The following is a 20,036-nucleotide window of genomic DNA, read 5'->3' on the forward strand; positions in this document are numbered from 1 at the left end:
AGACAAACAACTTTCAACCTACACTCCTTTCCAAACCTATTGAACCCCTGAGAAACAACCACGATGAAGACCTGCCTTATCTTAACCTTAGCATCATCAACCCTGGCGGCAGTTATTCGAGTAGGTTACTTTCGCTACATCTGCAAAATGGCGAAAATGCCCGCTAATCAACCCTCCACCCTAGAGCTCACAGTCTCTTGCCCAAACGGCAGGCCTCATCGGTAACTACCTAAACCGAACTCGTCCAGTCTACTTCCAGGTTAGTTCTGCAGCCTTTAATTTCCTATATTTACAATCGACGTCATAGCTGACACAGCGTGCGATAGCATGATGATATCCGAGTTATCTGCGGCGGCCCTCCAGATTATCCAAACACGGAGTTTCCAGCCTCAGACTACAGCTACCCCATCGGCTTGCTCTTGAGCGGAGGTAGTCGGCGCATTCATGTCGAAGCTGGTCCAGCGAAGTGTATCCAGGCAGCCTGTAATGCGGGCGGTGGAGCAGGTGTCTTTATTTGCAACGACCAGCACAATTCTATCGACGTGCTATATACCGACGCTGTAAGAATCTTTGAATTCATTTTACTGTCTCCCCGACTGGAAAGATTACTTACTTCGATATTAGGGCTGGTTCGCGCAGCAGGTGTATCAAAAATGCAAGCAGCGCTTAGATGGAGTTGACTACGTCGAGAAGGGCCAGGCTTACTGTCCTGATAATTGGAACGTGATCCTGAGCGATGTCGGCAATGAGTGTACTGCTTCAACTCTACCTAATTCCGATTAGTCGGAGCCCTCTAGTCTCTCGCTTGAACGGCTGTGTGCCTGGCCCATAATTGTATCATTAGGCTACGGGCAAACAATATGTTAAAGGCCGCCTTCCGTTATGGAAACTCATGAATAAACTTATTACCTACTAACAACTTCTAGCTATTGGTCCTATTGGGTATTAGTATGTGTAACACAGCTGAAGATATTGTAAAGCAATAGTTTATAATGGCATGACATTTCTTTGCTGGCTAGGGCTTGATATCGAATAGGGGGACTCTCCCCTACTCCCTTTCCCCTTTAACCAATGGTCTTTGCATCCGCCCTTTCGTAGTAGACTCCCATGCATATGTAAAGTCTGTGTAACCAGCTACCAACTATGACCTATTACATTTCTAATGTTCGTAGGAGCTGAAAGGATCACCATAGAAATACCTAACCTAGTAGACTTACTAGATTGGTAAAAGCGGGATGCGAAGGCTCATCACACCGAGATCCGGCAAGCCCAATTAGGAAAGACAATCGAGAACCCAATGCTGGAGTTTACACATGAAGTAAAATGATGGATTTAGGTTTGGAACTTACCTAGGTATATTCCAGCGCTGCGACAATTGAGCGAATTAGACGTTGATCAAGGAAGAACTCGTCGATCGACATGTAAGCACTGGTGAGGATAAGCGCGCTAACCATGTAGCATACAGCATCTAAAAAGATATGTAACTCCTATTTGATGCCGCGTAAATCAACCCCACAAGCGTCGTCCAGATAAGCTATACGATCTGTAGGAAAGGTGGATGAGGCTTCCAACCTAGGAATCAATCCACGAGCTGCGCTAGCTCGACAGCTTCCGCCGCATGGGCGCTCACTCAGCAACCACTAACTAGTTAGGTAACGAACTCACCACGAGAAGAGTATAAGTCGAGTGGATTCAGCTCACAAGAGAAGATGTTGTATAATACTCATTCTTAAACTTACCAGTTAGATACCTACGCATTCAAGATGCTTAAACTAAGCCCCGACGAGAGTTTCAACTTCGAGATTCTGCGCATGTTGTCGCACTCCAGCTTCAATGGAGCAGATATCAGCGAATGCCTCATCGCCGCAGAGGAGATCGCCCCGGGAGACTTCGAGTCTTGGTACGCGGCGTGGAATAAGCGAGCTGAGCGAGTACTATCCCATGTTAAGGAACTGAACGACCCGATTTCTCTCCGAGATGCGTACTTCCGCGCCTCGACATACAGCCGTGCGGCGGACTTCTTCCTCCACGGGAACTGGGCCGACCCGCGTATTAATTCACTGTGGAAGAGGCAGGCAGACTGTTTCACGGAAGCAATTTTCCGCCTAGAAAACCCCGGGTATAGGAAATTACTTAGGGCAGACGGGTTCGATGTTCCAATCATCGTATTCCCGGCTGGTAAGAGGGGCGACGAGACGAAGAGACCAACGATCCTGATGGGTAATGGGTACGATGGATCCATGGAGGAAATGTACCATATGCACGGCGCCGCGGCGCTCGAACGAGGGTACAACGTCGTGGTGTACGAAGGTCCCGGACAACCAACAGTGCGCCGCGACCAAGGGCTAGGTTTTATCCACAATTGGGAGGCCGTCGTAACTCCCGTCGTAGACTACGTCGAGACGCTATCCTTCGTCGATTCGAAAAAGATCGGCCTCGTGGGATACAGCATGGGCGGGTACCTGTGCGCCCGCGCCGCGGCATTCGAACCCCGCATCTCAGCCGTCTTCCAAATCGACGGGCTATTCGACTTCACCAAGACCCCCATCTTCACCACCGGCGGGCTATCCAAACCCGAAGGCATAAACGACGAAGCAGCCGCACGCGCCATCCTAGACAACCCCGAGGTCCCAACGGGCTTCCGCTGGGTGCTAGGACACGGGCTCTGGTCGTTCAACGTTAAGACGCGGGGGGAGTTCCTCGAGAGGGCGGCGAAGTTCAGCCTGGACAACGGCATCGCGCAGCAGATCCAGTGTCCGGTGTTCGTGGGCGACCCTGAGAAAGATATGTTCTTCCAGGGCCAGCCGGAGCTCATGGTGGAGAATCTGGAGGGGAAGGGGACGCTGGTGAAGTTTACGAGGGAGGATGGCGCGGAGGAGCATTGCCATTTTGGGGCGGGGAGGTTTACTAATGCGGTTATGTATAAATGGTTTGAGGATAAGGTTGTGAAGGCATAGGGTTGGGGTTATTAAGTAAGGCGAGGGTGGGAAATAAGGAATTGAAGCTTGGTTTATGAGAATTTCACATCCCTTGAGTTGGATTTTAGATGTAGGTGATAACTTCATAAACAAGAAATTGTCCCGGCCTTCGATAGGTAGATCGAAAATAGATAAAAGTGCTTTAATCTGATATAAATGTGTGTGATTAGTAGGTATATTTCTGAGTTGGTTTCAATTATCCTCAAATTGGAGATAAATGAGTAATGTATTCTGTATATGAGGTTCTGACTTCCTAACATTAGTTTAGTTGCTGCATCTAAAGTTGAAGATGGTGAGTAGGTACAACCCGACACGCTATTTCTTGTCGCAGTAAGCGTCCTGATTAGCGTCAACTTTAAATCGCATCATCTAATTCCGTGTCCGCATCGCGGTTCCGGGGGTGCAGTGGAGTGCTACTACCGTGCCTGCCTTCTTTGTTTAGGTAATTTTCGTGAAAGTAACCTTTCTCTAGCTGCACTTTAATTAATCTGAGACTTGATATTGCGACGATTTTCACTTTCTTTCACCTACGACCGAGATGCGACTTCATTCCCCTTCACTATGGCTCCCAATGCCGCAAATTCGAATCTTCCTGCGAGAAATGGCGCCCTTATTGGTGTAGATGAAAGTCAAGAGAGTCAAGACCTATTAATAAAGCATATGCTAGAACATGGCTTAGGTGTGGTAAGTGGCGTCTGCTTCTGGACTTCTGGCGCATTGCTACGCATTGCACTCTTTTCGTTGGGCTTGAGTGGCAAGTCGGGTTCCGGCCTTTGGCTTTTGCTATTGGGGTTTCGGCTAACTGTTACGAAAATAGACAAGTATCTCTCCCGTACCTGTTGATCTTTTTTATCAATCGAAGAGAGATACGGCGGGATCGAGCATAGGACCACCCAAGGCAGATAATTCGCATTTGGTGGACGAGCAAGACGGAGGACTAAAATCAACTAAGGTAAGGTGACGTGCATACACTATTCTTCGGTACCACTGGTCGAGAATTGCGACCTGTCGAATTTCGTTATTTGCAAGGGTGGCACTGATCCGAATGCGCCATACTAGCAACCACGGAACGCGTCAAACACGCTCGTTACCAGCGCTCCAAATGACTCTGCGAGGCAATCAATCCAACCGCGATTAGACCCGGCCTCGCGACCATTTTCGAACTTAGATGCGAATGTTGCATTGGCTCCGACTCGACCAATTCTCGACGATGCTGCTTTTCCACTCGAGGGGTTAAGTCAGTCGACTAGGAATAATCCTCTGCCTACACTTCCACCGCGAACATTTTCGAAAACAACAGACAAAATGTCTTCGGACTCACCAACTCAGTCAAATGATGGCCGCAGTTATGAGCAATACTCTACCAATGATAATTCACAGTTAGAGTCATCGCCACAAGCAAGTAGCGTCCACGAACCCGAACATCCTACTCTCTCCGAACATGACACGGGATTCTTAAACTTCAAGTATGCCGGCCACAACGACCATACTGATCGCACTGATCGCACTGATGTTGATATACCTGACACGATACCGGAAGAAACTCAAGTCAATTTCGCTCCCAGTATATTTCAGAGGTCACACGCAGCGTCGCAGGCGCCCGAGGAAAATGGGAATCAAACTAGACCCCCCGAGACACCCGCGATGGCCCAGAGATTATTTGGTGGGAATCGCGCACCATTAATGCCAGCATCGCAGATGTTCGGACAAACGCCGTGGACCTCGACAGTTAAGAAAGCCAGCCCTACGTCGTCACGTCCGTCACCCGATGTATTTAATCAGAATACAATTTCGCCAAACCCTATCATATCGTCTCCGTTAAAAAATAGAGGGCTTAGAACCTCGCCTACTCACGCTTTTACTTCAAGTCCCGTATTCCCTGGAATCTCGTCTAGACCTTCGGGTGACGAAACACCATCAGTACCTACGAATAGCCATGAGGATGAAGGGCGAAATCAAGGAACCGCCGCTGAAACGCCGCTCCCCCGATTTGAAGATCGTAGACGCAAGAACTTCCCAGAACCGATCGGCGAGTATAAGCCTTTGCGAAAGCAGAGCTCGGAAACAGACGCTACTAAATCACCAACACGCAGTGGTGAAGAGCAAGATTCGGACTCCGAAGTTGATACAGCTGCTTATCGCCGACGCCTAGCCAGGTTAAAGCAGGAGAAAGCCAGCAAGTCCTTCCCAGCTATTAGTCTTCCCCGGTCGAGTTTAAACAAAGGTGACAAGGTGGAAGTGCCGTCAACTAATCGGACGAGGCCTGGCCTAGGTCGAAAGACGCGAGATTCAGAGCAGTATTTGGTGCAACGCTACGGCAAGACGACGGTCGATAAGGATGGATCGCAAGAGACCGTTGCAGATTCCCAAGAGGCCGTGGCGCCGCCACAACAGGGTGAAAGACCAAAGCTGTCACATAAATTTGACGAAGAAAAGATCGGGAGCAGTGAAGAGCAAGAACCGCCCACTACCAATCTCCCAGACACCCAAGCGCTTCCGTCCAATATGGAATATAAGGAGACTATACCTGAGACCAGTCCTCCAAGCACGGCTATTGGTCCACCTAAACTAATAGGCGATATAATGAAGCAGTACTCTAGTATCAGATCTGAGATGGAACCAGTGTCATTTCCAGTCATATCGAGTGGTACAGACCCTGAACCGCAACCAAAACAATCAAATGAGCCGAGATCTTCAAGTGCACCCGAACCGTTCCCGTCGATTCCTGCAAATCGAAAATCCCGCTCTAGCCGAGGTCGACCTTTGGAGTCTTCGCCATCTATCGTTCTAGCCTCTTCTCCATGGAGCGCAATTCGCCGTTCGGTGAGGCTCGGGGATATAGTCACCCCATCATCGACCGGACGTGACCCACCTATTCCGTCAGACGTTGGGACAGGGACATCGACATTGTCATCTCTGTCAGCAACGCCAAGCATGACCTCTAGTATTACGCCAAGCACAGAGCTTGGCCATGCGTCTGAAGCTAGCAGAAGTCGCAGTTCATCTCCAGCTATAGCAAAGATACGGCGTCGAGGAAGACCTGCATCGTCCGTCTCGGGACCTTCATCGTCGCTCCCTCAGATCAGAACAGATTCCCGTTCTCGAGAAAGCACGAAAAGAACGACGCGCCATAGTTCATTGTCAACAGACGAATTAGCTAAGTCGCCGTTTTCTGTGACTAGTACAGATAGGCAGAAGCCACCTACCCGCAAGACAGCAAGAGCTAAGCGAAACTTGCTTCGGGAGTCTACAGTGAACCATGGCATCTTCGAAGGGATGGTATTTGCTCTCTCGTTTAAAGATGAACAAGGTCGAAAGAACAAAGAGAAAACTGTGGATAGACATTCTATTGAACGCATGATTCTTCGAGAAGGCGGCAAGATCCTTTCTGATGGTTTTCATGAACTCTTCAGATTCGACTCATTCTCAGCCTCGACGAATATGTCTGCTACTAATGTTCTGTCCAGTTCATTAACACTGCTTAATCAAGATGCTGGGTTCACAGCTCTGATAGCCGATGAGCATTCTCGGAAAACGAAGTATATGCAGGCCCTTGCGCTCGGCATCCCCTGCTTGGCACCCAAGTGGATAATGAATTGCATATCTAAGAACGAAATCATAGACTGGTCCTCGTACCTCCTATGTGCTGGACCAAGTGCGCTTTTGGGGGAGGCCATCCGTTCGCGTAATTTGCAACCATACGATGCCTCTACGTCCAAATTGGAGGAAGTGATAAACAACAGGCCCAAGCTACTAGACCAAGCCCGAATTCTTCTCGTGATGAAAAGCAATAGGGGTGAAGAGAAGAGGCTGCCATACGTATTCCTAGCGCAAATTCTTGGAGGCTCGTTAGTACGAGTAAATTGTCTTGAGGATGCTAGGACTAAACTCCGTGATGGCGAGTCCCAAGGTCAACCTTTTGACTGGGTCTACGTCGATGATGATAATCTTCCTAAAGCTCAAGGTGCATTATTTGGCTCAGGTGCAGGAAACGGAGGTCCCAAGAAACGGAAACGGCAGAGCACGGGGACAGACGAATCCGACCATCCACCAAAGAGAATCAGGACACTCAGCGACCAGCTAGTAATCCAGAGTCTCATTCTCGGAAGGTTAATCGAAGAGGGGGAGATGGACGAGTAAGATACAGTTGTAACTTATTGTGTATCAACAGGTCTGGTAATGGGTACGTCAATTGGCGACAGGACCCTGGTGGCGTCGTGCTTTGGGGGCATTTACAGGCGTCTGTCTATGTCGGGGGCGTTTCACGGCATCCATGGATGACCAAGTGCATTATCCAGGATTGGAAAACAACCGGTGTAGTAACACGGTGAATTGAGAAAGGCATAACGAATGACACGGTGATATTGCAGTCTCCAATACATGGCGTTGGCTTGTTGTGTTAATGACTATGAATATTTTTGGCTAATTAAGACGTCTTAATTTGAAACCAAGGATTTGGTAGCCTCTATCGACGTAATATGATCTGTACAGTTCCCGAAATGGAAGTAAGGCTTTGAGGCTTCACAAGATCCATCTTAGGTAGCAATGGATTTGTGGACAGTGTCGTCATCCCGTCGGGATGCGTCAACTATATAAAGGACGTGCTATAGCTTCCTGCCTTGATTTCTTGTGGCTAGGGCTCTTCCTGGTTTGTACGACCGAGCCATTGCAAGGAATCCAAGCTACCGAGTTAGAAGACGCGGGAAATGGAAACAGAGTGGAGGAGACTATTTGGCACGATCGAGATCTTGAGGCTCGATCGGAAAATATTCCTGGTCATTCTTTAAGTGTTTTCTTCGATATCTCGAAGCCTTCCTCGGCTGTAGCCGTACCCAGCTCGAATCCTCCGAATCCTGGATATAATTGAAGTAGTAACAATGAAGCTCTAGACAAAAACTTGGAAATCTATCGCACGAACGCACTCACCGCATTGAAAAGTGGAATTCGTAGGTTTGAATAGGGGAAAGTAAAAAAGAGAGCGTTCCTGGCGCCGGCGAGGTTCAACCCGAACTGGAACAGGAAGGATGATGACTCGCGACATCTTTCCTTCCCCTAGTGTTCCTGGTCACGGGAATAGTGTTTAGTTCCACAAGCGAGTTCTTAGGGCACGGATGAAATTGGGGCAACTGCCTTCCATGACGTTCGAAGATAAGGATGTAGTATGGAAAGGAGCCGCAAGCTTCGGTGTTGCCATGGACCTGCCCCGGACGATACTTTCGGAACAGTTCCTTCTTTTATTCGTAGCGCTTGCTTTTAAGGTGTGAGTTCCGAAGTGGAGTTACCCAACATTTATTTGAACAATTCAATATCAATAGGCAAAACTGGTTGCCTCAATACATAGCGCTAATCCCCTTCGCCCCTCTATCCGGAGAGATTTTAGAGAAGACGGGTAACTTTATACATTGTCATTTCGCGGAGAAGTGAGAAGAAGAAAATGGTTATTGGAGCGGGGCGCGACGGGGCGGCGCGGAATCACCTATCGTGAATGCCGTTGAACGCACGGGGGATGAGACATTTGAGAATTCGATGTTCGCGCTACTCCTTAGGTACATGAAGTTTCGATAGTCCCGGCTAGAACGCAACCGGCCTGCAGATGCGACCCATCGCCAAAGCAGTAACATGGGGAGAACATGCATGGGAATGGCACGCAATATAGTGCCATACCAAAATGTGGCTAGCAACTGTATGTATAATTGCTAATGAGTAAGTACAATACCTGTAACTTTGCGTGTTTTTAGGAGACCTGACCGCTTGGTCCTTGTCGTCGCATTGCAGCTTTGGTTTAAGTTGTCGTGCCGTGCCAGAACAGACGCTGACATGTTCCAGTGCACACATAGGATTCCAGCGCAAGGCCGTAGCAAATGCTCCGTCGAATCCCTAGCTGCAACCCCAACACTATCAGCCTTGGGAAAGAAGTTATGTAGAAAATCGAACCATTTGATGATTATCATAGGTAAGCAAATTGCTCAGACGGTCGCACGCCGCCGAGAAGATCTAGATGGTATAATCGACATAATAAACTCATGTTGTATCGGAACACGTGCCCCATTCCATAAGGCCGGATCCCTCGGCGCGGTAAAATATTAGTAGTTGAGTACCTATCTACAGAGTATAACCCTGGACTTAGCAGGGATGATGAACCACTACAATTATTTGGTTCACTTCAACAATTACCGCCAAGTAAACCTATCGCCCAGCTTGCCGTACTTATACCAAATCATCAACTTATATGCCCTGTTGAAAACAAGCATCCGATTCAGCTTTTAGACAGTTGCGGTAGTCGAGATAGGCTATTGGATGTATTGGTAGTCAGTTAAGTGAGCTTAATAGACTTGTAATCTGCTGATTGGGGCCGGGCTTCAGCCAGAACCACCCGGAGGGGCACCGCTTATTGATTGACAATACTGTTGTATATTTCCGTTATATCATGACCCCGTTGATAGTAAGACGTGAGATTAACTGATGAACCCCAGACCTATGTATGCAACCTAAGAAAACTAACGCCTTGCAAGGTAAAAAGGTACACTTACGCATAATACATACTTACTAGCTTGCGAATAGAATAGCTAAGCTTAGCGAATGTAGTTCCATAGTCCGGTCGAGCCGCAAGAAGCTGAACAACGCAGACATAACCGTCTGCGACTATGTCTTGCTTTGGCCCGGGTTATCACTTATATTCACTCACCGTTTACAATTGCAAGTATCACAAGTCTTATACCCCTTCCAATCTTGCGACTGTCTTCAATAGTATTTCGTGCTCTCTCTACATCCCCTTGATCTAGGGATTGCAAGATAATCCGACTTCCCGTGTAGTCGGAATGAGGCCTCGCGGTTTACCGATAAAGTCTTGGCTTTTGTCATTGTTTGCGGAGTGGGATAGAAAAAAAAAGATTTATTAAATACGCGTAAGAAAATGAAGATGGATATCCATGTTACTTAAGTCTAGTTTTATGCGCTACCGAGCAAATCCTCGATAATATGGTCGCCTTCTAGTCAACTGGCCGTCGCTACCTTCACCTGAACCAGCGTCACAGCGTTCCACTAGGACTCCCAAGCTATCGGCGCTAGCTACTGACCTAGGCTTGGTGGTATCTTGACTTAGCCACAGACCTATCGTGAAATTCGCCGAGTTTGAGAAAGATGATTTCGTCACAGTTTGTCGTGTTCGCATGTCACGAACCTACCTAGTACTGCACGGTGGATAATTGTCGAAGCAAACTTGTCGAGAATGTTTGCTACTAGGGTTCTATCAAGAAACAGAGTGGGAAGGTATGAGAAGAGTTTGACGATCGAAGATTTTACGACTCTCAATCGTATTGTATAATTGTACACATCTAAAGTATATTTTACCAGTATATCCCCTGTACAAGGCAGTTGTGGGGTTTGGCACAATGACAGGGAATGGCCTGCTTACCCTTACAGGATGTACAGGGCGACTCTCAGGAAGTACCCATATTAGCAGGTCGTGACACCTAGACAGCCCTAGAACGCCAGAATCCTAGTAGGAATTAGTCGGTTAGGTACCTAAAGTGCTACTTCCCAAGGCTACAGGGCTATCACTTCAATCTAAGGGATTGCGCTAGGAAACATTTTAGTACGCCTGCACTTACTGAGCGAGGCAGGAGCAAGGTGCCAGGTGCAATTCGATCAATCACAAATTCAACATCGAATCCGTCCAATCCAATCCCATTGCGTGCACAACTTTCCTAAACTGCAACTTCGGGGAATCCCATATGTCACCTCTAACAAATCCCATTCATGGTTTATCATTCTGGCTCCTTTCCCCCGCCTTTGAATGGTATAGTGGGCAGTTAATGATTCGAATAGTAACACCGAGACGGACGATATTCAGAATATAGAGCCATACAAGATTCCGAACCCTAGCCGGTTTTCAACAAGTTTGTTGTCACTTTATGGTTGTATGTTATTAATAAAAGGAACAAGACATCATCGACTTAAGCCTTGCCATGAAAGTCAAGTCAAGCCACTGCACTGATCATCGGTATCGGCATCGGTAATAGCATCAGCATTGGTATTCCCCCTACCTAATTACACATTCACTCTAGAGTCAAGACACTCAAGACACATACATATACGTACTCGTTTTCAAATCCTTATCCTCTTCCTTCATTCCAGTGTAATTAGATATCGATCCGGAATATCGAAACCCTTACATACATACTATTTATATTGTACCTACCTACATACCTAGACACAACTCTCACCCCTCCTCTAATTAACCTTACCTTGGGTTATCTCCGTGTGTTTTCTCAATAAGGGACGTTGATCGACATCCGCAGCCCGGATTCCGTACTGGCGCCGCCATTGGACAATCCCTTCTCTAAACGTCAACAACATATCGAGATCACGTCAACAGCTGCGAAGTGATTAGCGACTAACGAGGCCGCCTGCCGCCAAACACAAATTTGATTGGACGAAGCTGGCGAACAAACTACTCGGTGCCACACCGAACCAAGCGCTTTCAGCTGGGATTGCCCCGTTCCTTCACCATTCTGACACCACTCTTGAATACTGTCATTTTTGGTCAATTCGGTCATTTTATCGCCTCTGTTTATTGTCTTCGGCATCAAGTCAGGAACCAAAGATTACGCCACCCCGCGCCTGGTACGAGTACGACGAGCAACCAGAAAATCGTCACTAACTACTGGTTACTTTGATACTTGAGAAGAAAACAAGAGTAGCCGACTCGGAGTAATAACGACGTCAACGTTTCTTTTCTTCACTTCTTGTTTTGGAACTTTTTAATCGTTCCGAGGAAACGAAAAAAAGTACTTCAGGATAAAAGTATACGTATCGTATCGCCTTAGCGCTTCGGATCCGTAACGCATCAAGATTGACGATAACGTTGTTACGCCGTACGGGTTTAACACAAGATCAAAAGATCTTCAACATCTCGGATTACCTTGCTGGACATATTCGAATTGTTCAACATTAAACTTTTTGTTGAAGGATGCGAATTTCGTCATTTTATGACAACAATTCACCGAGGCCTTTTATTTCTTTGACTTGGAAAACAAACTATTAAATTCCTTGTCCATCGTACTCGTCTTATTATCTTGTTAGTCTCCGGTTGTCCTTGTCTTTGCGGCTACTACCTAAGCCAACATACCCGCTAGTGCTAGCCTTGAGAAGTTGAGGGAGCATTTTAGGTATTTAGGTACCGTAACAGTAGCGCTAAAATACGACAGTCAACCCCCCCCAACTGCCCCATTCCACTCCTTCCATCCACCATCCCATCCACCCAGCCCAGCAGCCCAGTCACTCTCATTCCTCTGTTCCCCCCACCAGAAAAAAAAAGCGAAGCCCAGCCCACTCGGAAAACGCTAGGTTACGGAGTGTGCGAGAAAAGGCGAAAAAAGGGATTTCCACATTTCGCATGCGTGTCAACCAGTCAGAGCGTTGTTTAAGAACAGGTTAGAACCAGTTAGAGCCAGTCAGCATACGCCGAGCTCCCAACCAAGGAAAGGAACCGAGAGAAGAAACATAACTCTCGGCGACTGGAGATCATCCACATCAGCACCGACGCACCGACACCTGCACAACAAGTTACAAGTTACAAGTTACAAGGGGAAAAAAAGAACACAGCCTATGCAACGTTGACTTGCCCAGGTACCTGACTAAACCTGGCTACCGCCTACCAAATCTTCAAATACTTTGTTCTCGATTTCCCATCCCCTTCAGCCTCCACCATCGCACGATATTTCTTTGTAAAAGAAATTCATACAGCGATACAATAACAATTGTGATCCGGTCGATCCAGCACCCTAGTATTTCCGAGCATTTCTAGGATTCCAGGCGTCACAAACATCCCGGCATTAGAGAGTTGAAAAGTACCAACTGTCAGTTTCGGTTATCTCTCTACCCACTCGTCCCGAACAGTACCAGTGCATTTGCATGCATGTCTTATTAGAAACGGATCCTATCTTCTCCAAACGCCTATCTCTCCCTTTGCCAACCCAACGCCGATCCGGCCTAACGAAGCCACCGGCCAGAGAAATAAGCAATTAGCATCATCAGTGCTTTTTTACCCACTGAATTGCTAAAAAGGGGGGCAACCAAGAAAAAAAACTCTCATCTACCATGTTAGGGCAAGACCATAATATGAGGATGAGATCTCTCGATCCTTCTCCTCAAGTTTATGCCCACTCGAGATCAAGAACTTCCTCCTCCAACGTATTCCCGCAAGTCTTCACACCAATGCAGCACCTTCAACAACCGCAGCCCTCGATGGGCCACACCCGACGATCTCCCTCCGTTAATACTTTCAGCACCACATCTAGTAACCCCCCGCCTGCTGCGTACCGAACGTCCCCCACTACAGAAGTTCGCCGTAGCACCTCCTCTAGGTCGGGAGGTGGCATTCCCACCAGCTACGTTGCCTTACTCCGAAAACAGAAGGCCACCGTATGGTGCGATCGATCGCAATCCGAAGACCCGCGAATCCAAGCCCAGCAACGCGCTGCGAAACAAAGAGCCAATCAAGAAGTTTCTGGCGGCACAATACAAAGCCGCACTTCGACAGGCCTAGGCAGCACCGGCGGGAAGGTGGCCGCCAAGATCCGTCATCATGGCAAGCCAGGCGTTGTAGGATATGCGCCTGATAGCAATTACATGGGTGTGACAGGTGTACCGATGCGTCTGAGCGCTACCGAGGTTGAGGGCGAAGATGACGACGAAGACGATCTGTCGATGCGACGCTTAAATCACCGCAGAACTGGTAGCAGCGGGCGCAGTAGTACCGCCAGCAGCAGGAGAGGTCTCGCATATCGCACTTCTGGCGCTTCCCAAGGGGGTAAGAGGTGGAGTCCTGGCGATACACCCGAGCGCACGGGTAGCATGGTCATTGAAGACGCCGAATACACTCCTGGGGATGATAAGATCGAGTTGGAGCGCACTCATAGCGCGCACAGCGGTAGTAGCGCAGAGAAGGCCGATGCCCTACCTGAGCTAAGCAGTGCCAGCGCTGCTAAGCTTGCGAGCAATAGCTTGTTAAATGCCGCTCTCACTAGAGAAAAGAGTGTCAAGAACCCTGAGGATCTCCGAAGGCGCGGCAGCGTAGATGAACGCACTATGACCCTCACGGCCGGTCGATTATACATCGCCAACCCCGATTAACGGGACAGCGCATCCTAGGAATCACGCTCTTGCGTATTCCACTACCATTTCCTTTTTCCAGGCTTGAGGTCGAAAATACACAGCGGGTGTTTTTTTCGGGGGGGATTATTTGCATTGCAACGGCGTCTTATTGGTCCTTTTGTCGGGAGTAGGACAGGACATCCTAAGGGCATATCGAAAGACTTCAGGGGATAATGGACCAGTCCACCATATGGGTTCATGGATTAATCGGCTGTGCTTTCTGGTCCTTTTGTGTTTTCGAAGCATATACCCTCGCTACCGCTTTGAATTTTGTTTGCTTGTGTTTCAACCAGTCTCGTTGATCGAGATGGTGAGGGTTTCAAAAAGTTGGTGGAAGTTTTGTTTGCCTCTCTTCGTGGCCTTTGAGCCAAAGAGTTAATATGAACGCTATTAAGCAGCGGAAAGGATAGGAGAGAACAACGTTGATATTGTACCCGCTTGTCATCGTTAAAGGACTTATTATTTACCCTACCACCACCACCACGAACGAAGAGGAGACGAGGAGAAGGGGAGGAGGAGAGCATAAGTCGGAGATACCAAATATGAATACCAAAGTCCGCTTGCGGCGCCAAACTTTCAAATCACATCTGTCTTGGATGCTTCTTGTGAAATATGAATGTGTGATATCGTATTTTCTCTAAATAGTACGGAGTACTCTAGAGAGGAAAATGATTCATAGTGTTTATTAAATTCGTAAGTAGGTAGGTAGGTAGTCATAACTCAAAGGACACTCTTGTATCCTGCTCATATCAAATCCGCCTGGCGTATTAGAGAAGCCAAACTTCAGCGTGCCAAATAATAGTATGAATGAACAGCGCTAATAATTATAAACTGCACAAAATCTATCTATACAAATATGGCTCGATCTTTGAACAAATATATATCGATTAGTTATATTAGTTAGGCTAGTAGCATAGGTACATACATCTATGGGCGAAGGAGGTGATGCCATCTCGGCGGATATTTATGTAATAGGCGGGAAAAGTTCGGACGGAGACTCGGACATCTCGCTTCACCTTGGTAAATTCAACTACAACACCCATTTACCATAAATACGACACCGCCCTATATCACAAATTACAAGCTCTAATTCATAGACATATAAACGGAATCAGATTTAAGATGGCGGAACATCCTTCGTTCACTCTTGCGGGCTTGCGTAAGTTGCTGTAAGCTGCTGGATTTGAAGGATTGTCTGTTAACTGAAGGACCATAGTCGCCGTGGGCGGAACGGCCGGGTTTATCCGCACACGCTCGCTGCCGTCGATTATCGCGGGATTGGGGCTGGGTGCTTCTTATGCTTATTCCGGTATGCCGTTCTTCATTACAGTTGCTCAGACTACTCATATATCTTCTCCAATTCTTACCTGCCTTCCTACATGTCTTATATCCTTCTCATCCCTCCAAATCAGGTGTTCGTAGAAAAGAAATACAGTTCCATATTAGAAATATCTAGAGTCCTAGGACACCTCATAACTTACAATGAACGATAAACAGGCTACCTCCTGAAAAGTAACAAGGACTACGGCGCCGAGCTCGCTCTCGGGAATAGCGTCCTCCTGTTGGGCTCTGCGGTGCCCCGCGTCATCAAGACCAAGGCCCGGGCCCCGGTGCCACTGGGGCTTCTCGTCGCTGGAGCGCTTGCCACGTTTTACTACCAGAAGAAGTTCCGGGAGTTCCGGTTCGGCGTGTGAGTTGTCGTTCGGATGGCCAGGTATCCGGGCTCAGCCTCGCTAGGAAGTAGTGGTTCTACCTACTTATGTCTTAAAATGTGGGCGGTACATCGAACGACGATGAGTGTTGATGACAAGAAAAAAAGGTGATTGGGATTCTGATCTGGAATCTGGAACCGGATCTGTGATGATGATGTGTAGGATAGGTAATCGATATCCCTTCTCATACATACCAACAAAACATACATACCTACCTACATAACCGTAGTTTCCGCCTTCGGTTCCCTCGGCAGCTCCTCTTCATACATCCGAGCGCGCGCGATGTCTCATTTCCTCTTCTCATCCACACCCGGGACCCGTAGGGCTAGAATCCCGATCGCGATCTCAAACCACCACCACATCGGCGCGTCTAGACCCTTCGCTTCCCCCACAGGCACCGCGAAACCCCCAGCGGCTAATCCCAAACCCTCACCACGTATATTGGGATGTTCGTCCCAGCGATCGAACACATCGGTCCATTCGGCCCACGTTTATTGATTTTTTTTTTTGTTTTGTTCTTATTCCCCCTTCTTCGCGCCCTTCTGCGTGCGTAGGTACATAGCCTATCTTAGTCAGGGACGCGCGGCCGCGGCCGACTAATGTATGTCGGATTGGCGGGTACCCCCGTTAAATTAACTCACCGCATTTCTAGTTTACCTAGGTTAGCTATGTAGGTATGTAGGTAGCGTGTATATGTTTGGGTTTGTAGCCGAGTCCGGAGACGATGGCTGGACGACGTGTGTATTGCCGGTGAGTCGGTGATTGAAATTTATAACCCGAATGGCTAAGAGATTATCAAAGACGACGATCGAGTTGATTCAATGATTACTATACTGATAACTTGAACGTAGCGTAGAAATGGATTAATATTGATATGTATACACTACCTAGGACCTAGGTTGGCCCACCCACCACCGGCCGACCTCACCTCGGCTGGGGATTCGCCTCGATCTCCCTCACGACCTCCCTCGTCCTTGCATTATCCACAAAGCTCAGACCGATCAGCTCAACGACCTCGGCAACAGTGAAATACAAGCTAAGCTCGCTCTCCATCCACAAGAACCTAACGTCCTGGAGGTTGCTCTGGAGAACCTCGCTGAGGTACTTGAGCCTAAGCCAGCTAGCGGCGTACTCTGCAGTACTCGGGACCGCGGTTTCCCCATCTGCTGCGGGCGGTAGGAATAGGTCGTCGAGCTCGGTGATGCGGGAGATTAGGCTGGCGATGTTGTACGCCTCGTCCTGGCCGATGCCGGCGAGGTCCATGACGTCGGCCACGAGCTTGGCGGCCAGAGTGTCCACCAGCGAGCCCACGGCCTGGCTCCACGCCGACTTGGATAAGATCGTAGACCATGTCGCGGCAAGGGCTCGCACGTGACCCGTTGCGCTGTCGACCTGTGCCTCTAGGTCCGAAGTCCCGAGCCCATCTTGCTGGAGCAGGTTCTGCGAACCGCCGAGAAGGTCCCGGAGAACAGTCTTCTGCGTGCTAATTTCGGACGTGTAGGCCCTGTTTGCGAACGACTGGAGCGCTTTCACGTCGTTGTCTAGCCGCAGCATGGTTATTGCGCGGGGAGGAAGGTCCGTGCGGGCCTTCCAGGTTTTGGCGAAGTCCGAGAGGCGCTCCGAGAGATAGGTGGCGTCGTTGTAGAGAAACCTAGAGACAGAAATAAGCAGCCTGCCGAGGAAATGACGGAGATAATGCTTACATGTTGCCGCCCGTGTTTAGCGTGTAGTAGTAAGGTGAGACAGCACGGAACATAGCGAGGACAAGTGTAGGAAGCGAGAAGAGGCCTGCGGCTGTTCTCGCCATTGGGTTGGCGTCGTTCCTATTTTCCATTATTAGGTTAAGATCTTCTAGGTGGAAGCCATAGACTTACCCAACAAGTAAGGCCGCATCCTCTAGCACAGCTGAAATAAGTGCCAGGACGGGTTCTGGCATGGAAGAGATGTTGTAAGTCTCTTTCAATGTTAACTCTCGAGTCTGTGTATCTTTTGAAGGGACAGGTGCTGCCGATTCTCCAGGAGCCGTTTCTGCGGCATCCTCCTCACCCCATCCCCAGGCTTCCGTAGGGTCTTCTTCAGCTGGTGGCTCCGCCTGAGGTTGTTCAGTAGGCGCTTCGGGCGCTTCAGCAGCATTCTCATCTTCTCCCCAGCCCCATGCGTCGGTTCCGTCGTCTTCGTTTGTCTCTGGCTTCGCATCGTCTTGTTTGGTATCCGCCTCCCCGTCATCCCAAGCTGCGCCCCAATCGTCATCATTGGCTGGAGGGGCAACGCCATTGGCAGCCAACTCCTTCCCTTCAGATCTTAAGACTGTCTGAGTTTCCACGCGCTCTACTTCCTTTGGTTGGCCGAGCCCCTGTGAGAGTTTTGTGCGCACAGAATCCAATGCCGTTTCGCGACATTTAGATAACCACACTTTCGGTGCGTCATCAACCCATTCCTGTAACTCCTGAAATCCATCAAATTTGAGGGTTTGCAGACGGTTGCAGAATGTCTTTACAATTTCGGTGATTTGTTGAAATTCATCCATTTCTGCTAGAGATGCCGGAACGGCTGTATCTAACCATGTGCCAATAATCCGTGGAATTAAATCGGGCATCATAATATTAGATAATGAGTAAACGAGCTCTTCGGGTAAGCGCTCTGAGAAATAAGTCATTACGTGATCGAGATCAGAAAATAGAGAAGCGACGGTTTTATCTGCGCTCCCACTCAGATTTAAATGTGACTATTACTTCGTTAGCGATCTATAAATACAAGTTAAGGAGTCTCTTACATCTGTTGTTTGAATCCTGGGTAATTCATGAGCTTCAATATTAGTTCGCGGCCCAACAATAGCCTCATCAAGACGATGCCAAAATGAAGTCATTCTCTGGTCAAGCTCTTTATATGCTTTTAAACCCACGACAGCGTCGTCTAATCGCATTTGCTCATCTACGTGACGTTAGTGTCTTCTTCGAGATTTCAGTTAGAGGGAATATTAAATACCTTCACGACTCCCGTATACAGTAACTTTTCTATTCTCCGTATCGACATGCACTAGCGAATTCCAGACACGATCAAACACATCATGGACCGCAGACTTCAACTCGAAAGCTCTCAAGTCTAACAATTTCATGACACGGCAAGATTTGCTGACGGGAATTGCGTCCAACGCCGTCCAAGATTCTGGAATCGGTCAGTGACGACTAATACCAAAAGATCGAAGCTCTTACTCTCTAGCAAATGGAGAGAATCCAATATTCTACGCTCGTCCCGCGCTTGTTCAACTTGATCCAAAAGTTCATTCACATGTCTAATGCTTTTTAATGCATGGTAAACTTGTTGATTATATTCCGCCTCTCGTCGTAGGAATTCGACCTTCTCTTCGGCTTCTTGAATCGTCTTGCCTGATACATCCGGAGCTTGCGATCGTCGTACAATGTCGTTTGCCCAGCTCCTCGATCGGGTTACGTCGTCTTCGAGGGATTTCGCATTGGTGATCCATTGGTTAACGTCTGGGGCGGTCTCTTCGTTGATCTGGTGTATGTCGGACTATGGTATATCTATTAGTGATTCGGTCATATATCCATATATCCAGCGCTTTGGTTTCTTCATACCTCCAGTCTAGTCTTCGCTGCGATTAGGGATTGTAGCGCTGGCGCGAGATCTTGCACGGTAACTCGGCGAGACGATAGTTCTTCCTCAGGAAAGACACCATGTAGCGAGAATTCGACCAGCGCATGGCCGATCTCGGTATTTCCGTTGCTAGACATGATATATGTTCCGAAACGATGTAATTTATGTACTAGTTCTCTTTGTGTGGGTGGAGAGATGTAGCTAGAGGTTTCAATCGTAAAACTCCAGATGGCGCAGAAGATGAGTCGCTAACAAAGATGCCGACATTCGTTGTGGGTTTGAAAGACACGAGTCTTATATAGCTATATAACAGTAGCTTCCATTGGATATCATATTAAACAAGCAACTCAGGAGTATAGTTGTATGGGTAAGTCCAGGCATGAAGCTCACAAAGAAGTGGTTTCGTGATAGCTTCAATAAAAATTGGGTTAGGTAATCGAAAGAACAGGTCATTTAAAGCTTCAACTGTCGCAAAGCTCAGGCCACTTCATACCGTCATTATTAGTTTATGATAGGTCATATCAGCGGTACATAATGACGAGGGAGTGATCCACTATATCGGTAATCGCTTAAA

General features: G+C 48.1%; 6 protein-coding genes across 6 annotated transcripts; 5 read left to right on the forward strand and 1 right to left on the reverse strand.

Moving 5' to 3' along the window:
• Window positions 1-63: 63 nt before the first annotated feature.
• GGS22DRAFT_189502 (uncharacterized protein) lies at window positions 64-783 on the forward strand (the record flags this gene model as incomplete). Its single annotated transcript, XM_047964861.1, has 4 exons — window positions 64-120; window positions 185-259; window positions 327-560; window positions 625-783. 4 exons carry the CDS (start codon window positions 64-66, stop codon window positions 781-783), a joined length of 525 nt encoding a protein of 174 aa, XP_047818207.1.
• Window positions 784-1,316: 533 nt separating this feature from the next.
• On the forward strand, window positions 1,317-3,149 carry GGS22DRAFT_165485 (alpha/beta-hydrolase). Its single transcript, XM_047961687.1, has 2 exons — window positions 1,317-1,652; window positions 1,743-3,149. The coding sequence occupies exon 2, from the start codon at window positions 1,764-1,766 to the stop codon at window positions 2,955-2,957; it is 1,194 nt and encodes a 397-aa protein (XP_047818208.1). The 5' UTR covers window positions 1,317-1,652; window positions 1,743-1,763; the 3' UTR covers window positions 2,958-3,149.
• A 390-nt stretch (window positions 3,150-3,539) lies between these two features.
• On the forward strand, window positions 3,540-7,338 carry GGS22DRAFT_194879 (uncharacterized protein; the record flags this gene model as incomplete). Its single annotated transcript, XM_047965577.1, has 3 exons — window positions 3,540-3,662; window positions 3,796-3,930; window positions 4,038-7,338. 3 exons carry the CDS (start codon window positions 3,540-3,542, stop codon window positions 7,116-7,118), a joined length of 3,339 nt encoding a protein of 1,112 aa, XP_047818209.1. The 3' UTR covers window positions 7,119-7,338.
• Window positions 7,339-13,079: 5,741 nt separating this feature from the next.
• GGS22DRAFT_189505 (uncharacterized protein) lies at window positions 13,080-14,114 on the forward strand (the record flags this gene model as incomplete). The annotated part of the gene is made up of 1 exon (XM_047964862.1): window positions 13,080-14,114. One exon carries the CDS (start codon window positions 13,080-13,082, stop codon window positions 14,112-14,114), a length of 1,035 nt encoding a protein of 344 aa, XP_047818210.1.
• Window positions 14,115-15,068: 954 nt separating this feature from the next.
• GGS22DRAFT_22590 (transmembrane proteins 14C-domain-containing protein) lies at window positions 15,069-15,979 on the forward strand. The gene is made up of 3 exons (XM_047966531.1): window positions 15,069-15,294; window positions 15,352-15,444; window positions 15,633-15,979. Exons 1-3 carry the CDS (start codon window positions 15,258-15,260, stop codon window positions 15,827-15,829), a joined length of 327 nt encoding a protein of 108 aa, XP_047818211.1. The 5' UTR covers window positions 15,069-15,257; the 3' UTR covers window positions 15,830-15,979.
• Window positions 15,980-16,639: 660 nt separating this feature from the next.
• Window positions 16,640-19,874, reverse strand: GGS22DRAFT_165493 (uncharacterized protein). The gene is made up of 7 exons (XM_047961688.1): window positions 19,444-19,874; window positions 19,060-19,378; window positions 18,833-19,012; window positions 18,621-18,778; window positions 17,722-18,572; window positions 17,551-17,670; window positions 16,640-17,498 (listed from the first exon to the last, which is right to left on the reverse strand). The coding sequence occupies exons 1-7, from the start codon at window positions 19,597-19,599 to the stop codon at window positions 16,772-16,774; spliced, it is 2,511 nt and encodes an 836-aa protein (XP_047818212.1). The 5' UTR covers window positions 19,600-19,874; the 3' UTR covers window positions 16,640-16,771.
• Between the last annotated feature and the right edge of the window lie 162 nt (window positions 19,875-20,036).

Source organism: Annulohypoxylon maeteangense, assembly GCF_022496945.1.
Source record: "Annulohypoxylon maeteangense strain CBS 123835 unplaced genomic scaffold GGS22scaffold_10, whole genome shotgun sequence".
Classification (NCBI taxonomy): Eukaryota; Fungi; Ascomycota; class Sordariomycetes; order Xylariales; family Hypoxylaceae; genus Annulohypoxylon; species Annulohypoxylon maeteangense.

Excerpts from the sequence above, each read along its gene's own strand:
- GGS22DRAFT_165493 (XM_047961688.1), bottom strand. The coding sequence starts at position 19,599 with ATGTCTAGCAACGGAAATACCGAGATCGGCCATGCGCTGGTCGAATTC. Across the intron at positions 19,379-19,443 it reads CAGCGAAGACTAGACTGGAG|TCCGACATACACCAGATCAA; the intron begins GTATGAAGAAAC and ends GATATACCATAG. Across the intron at positions 18,573-18,620 it reads CCAGGATTCAAACAACAGAT|TCACATTTAAATCTGAGTGG; the intron begins GTAAGAGACTCC and ends ACGAAGTAATAG.
- GGS22DRAFT_22590 (XM_047966531.1), top strand. The coding sequence starts at position 15,258 with ATGGCGGAACATCCTTCGTTCACTCTTGCGGGCTTGC. Across the intron at positions 15,295-15,351 it reads GTTCACTCTTGCGGGCTTGC|TCGCCGTGGGCGGAACGGCC; the intron begins GTAAGTTGCTGT and ends GAAGGACCATAG. Across the intron at positions 15,445-15,632 it reads TGCTTCTTATGCTTATTCCG|GCTACCTCCTGAAAAGTAAC; the intron begins GTATGCCGTTCT and ends AACGATAAACAG.
- GGS22DRAFT_165485 (XM_047961687.1), top strand. The coding sequence starts at position 1,764 with ATGCTTAAACTAAGCCCCGACGAGAGTTTCAACTTCGAGATTCTGCGC.